Source organism: Micrasema longulum, unplaced genomic scaffold (genome assembly GCF_059751315.1).
Source record: "Micrasema longulum isolate JH-2025_06_02 unplaced genomic scaffold, ASM5975131v1 h1tg002967l, whole genome shotgun sequence".
Lineage (NCBI taxonomy): Eukaryota > Metazoa > Arthropoda > Insecta > Trichoptera > Brachycentridae > Micrasema > Micrasema longulum.
In genome coordinates this window covers 1-11,924 of record NW_028280080.1, presented here as the reverse complement: position 1 = coordinate 11,924, position 11,924 = coordinate 1, and the positions used below count along the sequence as shown (strand labels likewise).

General features: G+C 36.5%; 1 protein-coding gene across 2 annotated transcripts; it reads left to right on the top strand.

Annotated features, from left to right (window-relative positions):
- The first annotated feature begins 3,859 nt into the window (after nt 1-3,859).
- Nucleotides 3,860-11,876, top strand: LOC148271280 (uncharacterized). 2 transcript variants are annotated; one of them, XM_088241581.1, is made up of 2 exons: nt 3,860-4,019; nt 10,920-11,876. In XM_088241581.1, the coding sequence occupies exons 1-2, from the start codon at nt 3,975-3,977 to the stop codon at nt 11,859-11,861; spliced, it is 987 nt and encodes a 328-aa protein (XP_088097707.1). In that variant the 5' UTR covers nt 3,860-3,974; the 3' UTR covers nt 11,862-11,876. The 2 variants fall into 2 exon arrangements, with proteins under 2 accessions (XP_088097707.1, XP_088097708.1); XM_088241582.1 differs by lacking the exon at nt 3,860-4,019 and adding an exon at nt 10,512-10,651.
- Nucleotides 11,877-11,924: the final 48 nt, after the last annotated feature.

Genomic DNA, 11,924 nt, shown 5'->3' with positions numbered 1-11,924 from the left:
ATTGTTTTTATTTTATTCATCCCCTTAATTATTTTATGTATAAAAATTGCCACATTATATTTAATTTGTTGCTTTACTGTGAGCAAGCCAATTTTTTTGTGCATTCTTTCTACATTAGAATAGATATTTCTTTTGAGTATAATCCTCATTGCCTTATTTTGAAGAATTTGTATATTTTGAATTTCTCCTTCATTACATAAAAAAATAATGGAAGAACAGTAATTTATGTGTGGAAGTATTATTATTTTATATATAAGATAACTACTTTTTAAATCTATTACATTTCGTAATCTATTACCCATATATTTTTTTTTTTTGTCTTTTTTTTGTTACAAATTGGGTATGTTTTTTAAAATTTAAATATCTATCCAAGTATCGTTGTGTTCAGGAGACTCCCCACTACTAATCAGTGTTGCCAACTTTTGGGGGAAAATTCTCACAGCACGAGAGCCAAACAGAATACTTTCTGGATATGCCTCGTATTTATCAATGTTTGTCACGCGAAAAACTTTCAGTGAGAGAAACAGACAGTGAATCATTAATTGAATATTTATATGTATGCAGACAAACGGCATTATAATATTCTCATTTTATTAACTTAGTTCAAACTAATTAAACATTTAATGTTTGTAATGCACGACCGAACTGAATAAACAGGAATACGATTATTGCATTCTCGAATGCAGCTAACGACGATGGCAATAGAAAAACTAGCAATTGCACTAATTCTTAGTCTTAGTGGTGGGGGTCAGTGTTATGCGAGCTCCTGACGTCACAGCGACCTGTGTAGATCTATTGTGACGGGTCCCCGTGAATAGTTCTCTCCCTCCATGCCCAGGGCCTCGATTATGATGGGAAGATAGACGTCATACCTTCACCTTGATGGCATAGTTGAAGATAAATTCTCTCTAGCGATTACAAAGCTATACTAACGACCCCCACCTTCAAGTTTTGGGTAGATACATCGATATAAAACAAGGCAAAGCGTAAAAATATAAAAATATACGTATACGCTCTAAAATGACATAGCTTTAATATGACATCATAGTTGAAGATAAAATTCTCCCGACCTATTACAAAGATATACTACCGATCCCCCACCATCAAGTTTTTATGCAAGTATAAGTACATCGGTTTATACCGACGGGTCTAGAACCCTCAATACGGTTATCTACGCATCAAAAGTGACAAAAATTTTATTCCAACGAGCAATTTTTCCTTTAATTACTACAATAATCACTAGGCAACGCCTGAAAACACTTTTAAATGTTTTTCTTCTTCTTGAACCAGCTGGTTTTACTAACAATATTTTGAATCTGTCTAAATTTTTGAAGACAAAAATTGGATTCAACCCCCTCGGAAGTTAAACTACCAGACAAAACTGAATAAAAGCTTTAGACAAACTTTTCTAAAGGCGTAAAAAATATAATTATCAGCAACAGAGTATAATTAAAAAATGATATAATATTTTTGTAAAATCAATATAATAATTCGCAAGGGTAAATAATTAAATAAAAATATTTCCTTCTGTAAAATGTTCTTCATCTCTGTTGTAATGTATTAATAAAAATATACTGTTGCATAATATATTTTAATTTATATACTCGTATAGAGTGTATGATAATCTGATGCCGAAGTATTTTATAAATGAAATTATATTCAATAGAAATGTACATAACTATAGAACAAGATGTAAGAATAGTATAAGGCTACTACTTAAGAAAAAAAATGAAGGCCTAACTTATAAACCTGTAGCTCAATCACAAATAACTATCGACGTGATATCAATTTCTCACCATGGTTGTTTATCGTATTCGCTGAAATGGAACATCCGTGAACACCTTATATTAAATGTCAAAATATTTACGTTTCGTGACGTTTAATCCTGCTGCGCAATCACATATTTGAATTTCACCGGTGAAAATATGGAAAATATTCCAAAACTGCTATTTTTATTCACTTATTTATTATTTATCACGCTATTTATTGCATTTAGCCGGCGGTTGGCAATCCAAATCTCAAGAAAAGCAGTCGCCATAGTAATTGTAATTTAATTTTTACTTTTTGTATTAGATACTCCTTAATGCAATATCGGCGGCCTCCGTGGTGTAGTGGTCAAGACGCTTGACTCACAGACGGAAGGTTCCGGGTTCGATTCCCGGTGAGAACACAAAAATTAAATTTGATTTTTCTCAAGCCTGGGTGTTCTGTGATGTAATTCACCACTGTAATTGGGCCTCCTGGCCTGTTGTGGTCCAAACATAAAAAAATATTTAAAAAATTAAAAAAATATCAGCGTTGCCATTACTACAGATTTTTCGGTAGATCTACCGATTTTAGGAGCAATCTATCGATCTACCGACTTCTATTGAAATTCTACCGATTTCTATACATTTCCTCGTTTTTTTTCATAGAACAAAATTTCAATACAAATAAAACGAATACATGTTATAATAACTTATTGTTTGTTTGCTCACTTAGGTTGCCATCTGTTGATTGTTAAAAAACTCCTTATCTATTGTACGTAAGTATATAATTAATTATATACTAATGGAATGAATTGGGTAGTATTGGTGAATGGTGATTCTCAGTTATTTTCAAATATACCTACAATATTGTGGTATGATAAATCATGTCAATAGAATTTCATGACATTATTGAAAAATTCATATATATCTATGAGAAGAAATGAAAGGGGATCACCTTTCATATAAAAATGATACAAATAGTTTTTTTTTCAGTTAATTATCTATTTAAATTCAGTTGAATCATTGTTTTAAGCATTTTTTTCAGTACTTTAGCAGTTATCAGATTTTACATTTAAAGAACTTTAAAATATTAATTATTTCTTCAATTGGCAATTTTGTTTAACAACATGTTACAACAACAAAATGACCAGGAGATAGAGAGACAGAAGACCCATCAATGTTAGGACCTCTATGCTGCAAGACGCTTCTACCTTAAAAAAAAAACTATTTATACCAAGTCATTGACAGGCTGACAATACACAATACTTGTATTTTCACAGCATATACATAATTTAATATATTTTATGAAAATACATTCAACCGATGTATCTTTGTGCATCAAAAAATCATGCATAGGTAACTTAGTGTGATTTTATAAATATTTATGCCTTAAACCCTTGAAGAGTTTGTATGGTTACATAAAATACAGTACCTACTGGTGATATAGAAATTAAAATATCAACATAACCTCAAAGTAATAAAACAAGATTTACCTGTATTCTGGGACAGTTTTGCAAACCGAAATCAATGTATTTTGGTGATTCACATATTGCAGTCCTTTTGGTTTTCAATTGTTCATTTATCAAGCGTTTTCGACTATTTAATTAAAGCAACGGCTTTAGGCGAAACGGCGCTTTAATTTTGAACAACTGTCAAATTTATTTTTCCCCCTCCCCCCTCTTCAACCCCTGAATCTACCGAAATCTACCGATTTATTTTTCTGAATCTACCTATTTTTGCTTGATCGAGTCTGGCAACTCTGCCCGAAATCCATAACAGCGTGACGTTTTTCGAGCGAATCCATTTTCAACGACCTGCCACTGGCCTACAAATCAAACGACAACGTTGCGTTCGGTTACAAAAAATAAACGTGTTTACAACAATTTCTGTAAATTAAAATGTAAATATTGGCTCAATATTCTTCTTAAAAGTGTTGATAATTCTAGAGAAGAGTTTGACAGATGCGTAAAGGCCCTGAATCATCCGAATGCAAATGGCTGAAGTAATTTCAACGATTAATCATGTAACCATTCAGAAACGTTCTATTTACTTTAGAACCGAGCGGCAACTGGGGCAACATAATATATAGAAACCGACTGGTATCGAACACATTAGTTGGAGTCAATTCTTCAGAGTAGGAGGATATAAAATACTATCGAGACCGTCGATATAGGAGACTTTAAGCTTTTCAAGATTTTAGCCAACGGTCAGCATCAGCGACCAAAGATGGCGTTCACCTTTTTAATATTCGTAGCTCTCGCACTGACGCAGGTAAGATAGCTTTATTATTGTAATCAATCGTCCCTATAAGTCTAAATTTCACTGTTTCGAGAAAGGAATGCTGTAAAACCACATTTTTTCAAGTGTCTCCTTTGACGTATAACTAAAAAGACTCGTTACTAGCGTGAAGAAAATGCCATTTCGATTCGTTGAAAAGCTTTCCTCTTCCTCATTTTTGCTACCCAGAGATACATTGCTTCCGAGACTTCACAACTGTTCGACAAGCCACGTAGGAAATCGTATAAATAAATAAGTTTTTTTTGCCATTGTTCATTTCAATTGTCGGATTTTGTCATGCCATAAGTAGCCGTAATATCGTAGTTATGACAAGTAACACAGAAAACTCACGAAAATTTATTTGTCTTTAAGAGCTTAATACGCTCTTCCGAAACATTAAATACTCTCTGTGTGATAAAGGAGTGGTGCCTCTGAGCGAAAATCGTGCGGGATCGGCAATCCGAATATAACAATCTTCTCGTACTTTTCATCTGCCATTTAAAAAAAACCGCTTTTATTGTTTGATTTTATTTGTTTCTTTTGTCTGCTATAAATTTTGCTTGAATTTACTCGTGTACGTCATTTAGGTATGTTAATACTTTCAATATCGGGGTGAAATTTGTACAAAAAGAAGTATGAAAATTGAAAAGTGTTTTCAAATATTCTCAAGGTACAACAATTCAACTAGATGAATCTCACATTTCAATAAAAGTTTCAGCTATTTTACTTCACAAAAGTCAACAGATAGAAGATTTGAGGAAACGTGGATACTAAAATATAGGCGGAATGATAAATGATACACTGTGTAAAGTGGACACTACAACCAGCCAATGACAGATTAAATGCCCTGTAAATGCGTAGTCTTCCATATTCATTTTTTTTTCCCCATCTCTGTTGTAATTCGTTAATTTGATTTAAAGGCTTAAATCCAACATTTTGTCTACAAATATTTTAATCAACTCAAAACAATGGAATTATTGTTTTCAAGTCTTAAATTATTATTTGTACAAAACCCTCCTTAAAAACCGCCAAGAAACGGTCATCAAATATGAATAAAATTACGTTGGATATAATATTCAACCCTGTGGGACCCCTTTGGCGAATATCAATTTGTCAATTTTGAATGATATACCTATGTTATATTAGCGTAATTATCATTTTTCGTTAAACTGCAACCTTAGCATGACATTCGATTGCGAAATTGGTTACTCTGTATCCCAAGTAGCAGGTGTTTTAATGTTTTTATTTGACCTAATTTACAAAAAGATGATGAATATTTATCGCACAATACTTAATCAACAACTATAAATCATAATCCTTTGTGCCATACAGGGATCAATCGTGTAATAATAAACAATCATTTATTTAGTTATTATACATACACACAATTATAACATTAATATACTGTTTAAATAACTCTGTTCTGAGACAGAAAAATCAATATTTACTAGTCAAAAATACAATGTGTAATATAGAAAACAAAAAAAAATAGAAAAAAGTTACTTGAAAGCAATAATAAAGAACTTAAAAAAAAAACAACAATTCCAAGAAGAACGTGTGCTGGTGCTGGCCCTTTCAATAGCTATCATCAACCTCGCAGGCTCTCGGCAAACAATTTCAGTCTCTTTTACTTGAGGCTCTTACAGCATTTATACGGTTCTAGCATTTTATTATTTATTTTTTGTTTTAAGTAAGACTATTGTCTCTGTATCAAAAAAGTTCCAATCGGATTCAATTTGGTACAAACTTAAAAAACTAGAGAGAAGTCGACTCGGTATTTTAAGAGACTCGAGGTTAAGCACGAAATAGGACGTTGTAAAAGCATACCGCGTATTCTCTGTGCTACATTGTTGAGTGGAAGGATGGACTCTCGAAGTTTCCATGATAGATAAATCTATCATTTGAAATATGGCTGCAAAGAAGAATGCTGCGTATCTCATGGGCTGATCAAATGTCCAACGAAAGGGTACTGAATATAATGGATAAAGATATAGAACTGGTAGCCACTCTCAAAAGACAGAAGGTCGCGTACTTTAATCTGAAAAAAACGGGAATTTGGCAAAAATTATCCCCTGTGAAATACTAGCCATTTGCGAAGATATATTGATGCCATGGCTTAATCCAATTGTCCGTGCTCTTTTCATAGGCCTGCAAAGGTATGGCCATTAGCTCTCGCAACGAATTCTCTTTTATGAAATCAATCATACGAGTGTCAAAGCGTGTTCCTCTAAATAACAATTTAATTCTTGGGAAAAGAAAAAAGTCAGACGGGGCCAGGTCTGCAGAATGTGGTGCTTGGCTGATAAGATTAGTCGATTTTTTGGCGAAAAACTCCGCAACAATCACCGCTGTATAAGACGGCGTTTTATCGTGGTGTAAAACCCACGAATTGTCCTTCCACATTCTTTCAGTGTTTTTGGAACGAGGGGGGCAGTGACGCGTTTCATGTCCAAAACATCTCAATGAGATGCTCTATAATACAGCAAGCTTTCGGATTGGTACACGTCGATTTTTTAGCTCGATTTGCTTTGCCGATTCGATGTTTTCTACGGTACTTGACGTTGCTGGACGTCCAGCATGCTTATCATCATCTAAGCATTCACAAACGTCTTCAAACCTATTATACCATTCGTATGCCCTTGTTTTTGACATACACGATTTTCCAAAGACTTTATTAAACATTTTTAATGATTCGGCACACGAAATTTCATTAGTAACACAAAATTTGAGGCGCTAGTTGTGCCTATTTTTTATCCATTGTAAAAGTTGCCACAGCAATTTTTCGACTTACTCAAATAGACGCTGACAGAAATGAGCATCCGATCGCCGTCAAACTTTGACAAATTATCAAAAACAGTGCTGTCAACGTGGCTACAAAGAATACCGATTGGTACAGCTCGGGCATTTCAAATTAGGAATTTCCGTTTGTTTTTGATCATATGATATTCCGGAGAGAAAATATGCCCTTCTACACCAGCTCATAGTGAAAGGGAAGATAGACGGTAAACGGGATATGGTACGTAAAAGAGCATCATAGCTCAGGAATCTTCGGCAGTGGTTTGGAATACCAGATGCAGATGCTCATCAGAATGGTTCAGGATCGAGAGAGGCTTCAAGTGATGGTCGCCAACCTCCTATAGGAGTAGCACGAGAAGAAAAAGATTTATCTTAATGTTATACTAATTTCTTCTAAATTGGGTGAAGTCAAAAATTGACCGATCTCCTAGTAGTTTGTTGAGTATTGTTTTCACTGCGTAATTTTTCCATATCATCGGTATGTTTGCACCGGCCATAATCAGGTCTTCAATTCCAAGAAATTCATGCAATACTGTTTGAACAATGACAAATAAATTAATTGATAAATAATTTTTACGTTGATATTTTTCGTACGAATGAACTGTGATTGCGTATTCATTCAGTAGTATATTGTTTATTGTGATTGTTAGAGAAAACAACAAGAATACAATTTGAATCAAATATTAACATCTTTATGTAAACATAAAAAGCCAATAAAGTAAACCATAAAAATACATTCGATAAAGCTAGAAAAGAAAACGTTTCAAAAATACTAAAATTAATTTGAGTATGAAATATTTATTCATTCAAACGCTTTATATACACATACAGATTACATATGCATAATGGCGGGCATATTGCCTTAAGGTAATTTTTTCCTACCTACTCAAACCGTTTTATTTGAAAAAAATCAGTGGTATATCAACATATTGTTGGTTTACTATCATATGTTCACTATAGAACAAACTAAAATATTCAGGAAGTAACATTTCATACGTGACTCGAATGTAAATGAAGGAATAGCGTCTCTGACATTAGTGGGTAGGTTATTCCATAATCAAGCAGCTACTTCTGTGAAAGAAGAGGCAAAAAAAAACAAAGCGGTGAATGGGTATTGAAAGAGTGCTTTCGTTATTAAAACAAAGAGATACATGCTGTGATAGAGGTTGGTAGAGCTCCTCAGATAAACAGGCGAAGTGTGATAATTCAAAATATTGTAAAGGAGGGATACCAGCAACACTACTGACTAGTCCTACTCGTTGGCGTCCACGTCGCGAACCCTGGGCAATGGGATCACACTCATAGCGGTGTGGTCACAGCAAAATCGAGAGGGTGAAAGGCGAGTTTCTAGCGCCTCCAAGCCAAAACTATCCAGCTAAGGGAAGGTAACCCCGATAGAAAAAGCAACCAGAGAAAGCAACGGGAAACCACTCTGGTCATCTTTTCCCAGGAATCACTATGGCGATTACATCCAATAAGCAGTTGTCTTGGCTGCAGAATACAGTAGCGCATGGCCGAGATGCTTTCGCTGTAGTGATCGCCAACGTCGGGGGAACCTGACAAGGCACCGCAAGAAGAAAGGAGGGATAGACTGTAAATTTTTCTTCTACACCTGATACTGAGCCAGTGTAGTTGCGTGCGGTATTCGGTTATGCGGCCGAATTTGCGAATATTCAAGATATGATATTAACTGCATCTTATGTATCGGTTTGAAGTATAAGTTGCATATAATTTCTTACTACAGAACCATATGGTTGGGCACATAGTGAGAACTGGTGATAAATGAACCAACGATTGAAACGTGCCGAGGGCGGTAGCCAAGCACTTTTAAAGCTGAGACCAGCCGTGCGATTCTGAATGCTTTCTCTACCAGCGTTCCGAATACCAGCCCAGAACCGGACTATCGAGATGTCCACAGAGTGGAAAAATCGCGATATCTAAGATAAGACGACAATCCTCCAGACTAAGCATAAAACAGTAAAACTATAATTATCCGAATCAATTGGGACCGGACCCCTTTCGGATAACTGGATTTTTTTCTGAAAAAATGGCCTATTTTAATTCATTACTGTATGTATATTGAAAATGGGAGAAAAAAACATTTTAAAGAAATAGAGCTTTTAACTGATTATTTATTTATTATTATATACGCCCAATGGGCATTTTTAAGGACATATTTATACATAGAAAATTATTTTAAAGGAAAGTAGAAAGACACAATGGTATATAGTAGACTCGGTGGGAGTGGAAGCGGGAGAGGGGTGTTTATAATTGAATTGGATTCAGTGATCATTTTAAAGAAGACAACTTGTTATCAAAGAAATCAAGACTGGTATGTTTGTTGGCAGACCTAAGTATTCTGTGCATAGGGGAATGAAAACCATAGTTAGTTCTATGGTTATCGGTATGAAATAGTAAGTTTCGTGTGAGGTTTCTAGTTGGGATATTTCATTTTTTGAGCTCAGTAGTTCAGGCGCATCAAATAGTGAGTTGAGAATTTAAAATAGGACTAGAAGGTCGCATTTATTTCGACGGTCGTAAAGAGAAGATATATTTAAAGCAGTTTCTAACTCATTATACGTATATTGGTTTCTGGATAAGCCCAACCTCCAGCCTATCTTTCTCAAAAATCGATGTTGAACTGATTCAATATTCTTGATGTGAACATCATAATATGGAGACCAGATAACAGAGGAACACTCTAGGTGCGGGCGAACTAGGGAACAGAAGAGAGTTTTAAGGGTATTGATATTTTTGAAGTTAGTTGTGCTTCTGTTAGTAAATCCAAAGAGTTTTAAGAATTTATTGATGTGTTCATGTTCCATATGAATTGTAAAATAAAGTTTAGTGTCAAGTCAAAAGTGTGTCACCCAAATCTCGTATACGTAAGGCAACACTTTTACATGTTAAGCGTAGTAACAAGTGCTGTACATTAGTACAGTATGTACGTACCGTACTGTAAATGAAAGTCGGTGCTTTTTGAACATCTAGGTCAAGGTAAGCCGGTAAACTATCATCATCACGAACAGTGGAGAAAAGGGGGACAATTCGTGGAGGGAAGAACAATAGCGCGTTTAGACAGAATCATTTTTTTGCGAATCGCAGTACCTAAATATGTTTCAGTCTTATTTTTTTTTTCTGGAATTCTGAAAATGATTCGGATAATCAGTGATTCGGATAGTCGGAGTTCGGATAGTTGGAGTTCTACTGTATATGATGTTAATAGTAGAAAGTTTTATAATTTACGTCTGCAAATTTGAAACTCTAAATTTGATGTCGCAAGAACGTTTGATACATGAAACATTTATGAATAGTTTAAGTTTATATTATTATGTTATTCATCTCATGAATCATCTCTAGAGTTTTGTTAGAGTCCTTTGTTAGAGTTTCTTCTAGGTTGCGTTGTTTTTCTCATCATTTGCCTCTGTTTCAACAGAATTATGATAATTTTTAAATCTGTCATTAATTCAAGTGATTCGCCGCCAATTCCGAGTAAATCATCGCGAAATACTGAAAACAGATGCCTATAGCTCATGCTTCCAAGAAACGCTATTCAACTGTTTAAATTTGCACTAAAAGAAATAATAATAAACTGCTAAACAAAAGCAGCAATGTCAATACGCGGAATGTATTCAAAATGGCGGGTTTCAGCTCGTTCAGGAACATTTGTTCAAACACGATGACTTTGTGCGCAAACGGATGAGTTTTATAAGGAGAACAGTGCCACAAATACTTGCAATATATCATTTTCGGTCGTTTGAGTACCTAGTGTCGTCAAGTGTATTTAGTTTGTTTGGTGAAGAAAACACGCGATAAGGATGCATAAACAAGTTGGTTGAAAGGGAAGGCGACTTGTCTCGCTCACTACGGAACAAAAAAAATATTACGCGTTTTAGAAACTCTCATCGATTTCGAATTTTGATAATTTGCCAATTACTATACTACATTAATTATTCATTCTCATTCTGGTCTCGGTACCTACCTCGATTCTCCGATGGTTGAGAAATGTATCACTATTTCTAATGCATTACAAATGAAGGTACTCCAAACTATTTTATGATTGCAAAATGATTTCATTTGAATTTCTTTTGATTTCAGGCCGTGTCAGGAAGACTTATTGCCAAGACATGGATCGATGAGAAGGGAATCTGCCGTAGCGGATTCGTAGAAGACGACGGCAGTACGGTCGGAGGAGCCACCGCCTTCGCTTCTGCTGGCGGAGCCGCGAGCTTCGCAGGAGCTGGCGGAGCCGCGAGCTTCGCAGGAGCAGGCGGCAGCTTCGCCAGTGCCGGTGGAATGCCCTTCCCCTTAGTGCAAGTCCCGATCATGCCAGTCGCCCCCGTGATGCCGACCATGCCCGTAATGCCGACAATGCCCGAGATGCCAACGATGCTAGTGCCGTCGGGCGGCTCCAGCAGCAGTTCTTCTTCCAGCAGCGGGGACGGCGGCGCAGTCTCCATGACATCGGGAAACGGACAGAGCACCAGCTACAGCAGCTCTACGAACTCAGACGGTTCCACGAGCTTCTCATCTAGCGTCAGCGACGGGTCCGGAAAACCAAAAACTTACACATTCACAACAGGAAACGGACAAGCCGCCAGCATGGCGTCCAACGGAGACGATTCCGCGTCCTTCTCCAGCAGCTCCAGCAACGGAGACAACGACCCGAAAACCCAAGCGATCGCAGTAGGAAAAGGAGAAGCCTCCAGCGACGCGATCAACAACCAAGGCGTTTGGAGCCACTCGAGCGACCCCAAAGGTAAGCACCAGGAAATCCCATTCCCCGTAAATAACTATAACAATGGCGGCCAGAGCTCTTCGTGGAGCAGCAGCACGGACGACTCTGGCACTGTCAGCTATTCCTCGAGCGTCAGTGATGGATCGGGAAAACCTAAAACCTACACCTACACCAACGGCGAAGGTGCTCAGGCATCTGGCTACGCCAGCAACACCAGAAACGGCGTAGCGTCCACCAGCTATTCGTCCAGCAAAGGAGGTGCCAAAAGCCGTGCGGTCCGAAGAGACCACGAAAACTGGTAGCCGAGGAAATCGCTCAGAAAACCGAAAACTCCTAAGTGCGAATAGATTTCGTCCATTTTGATA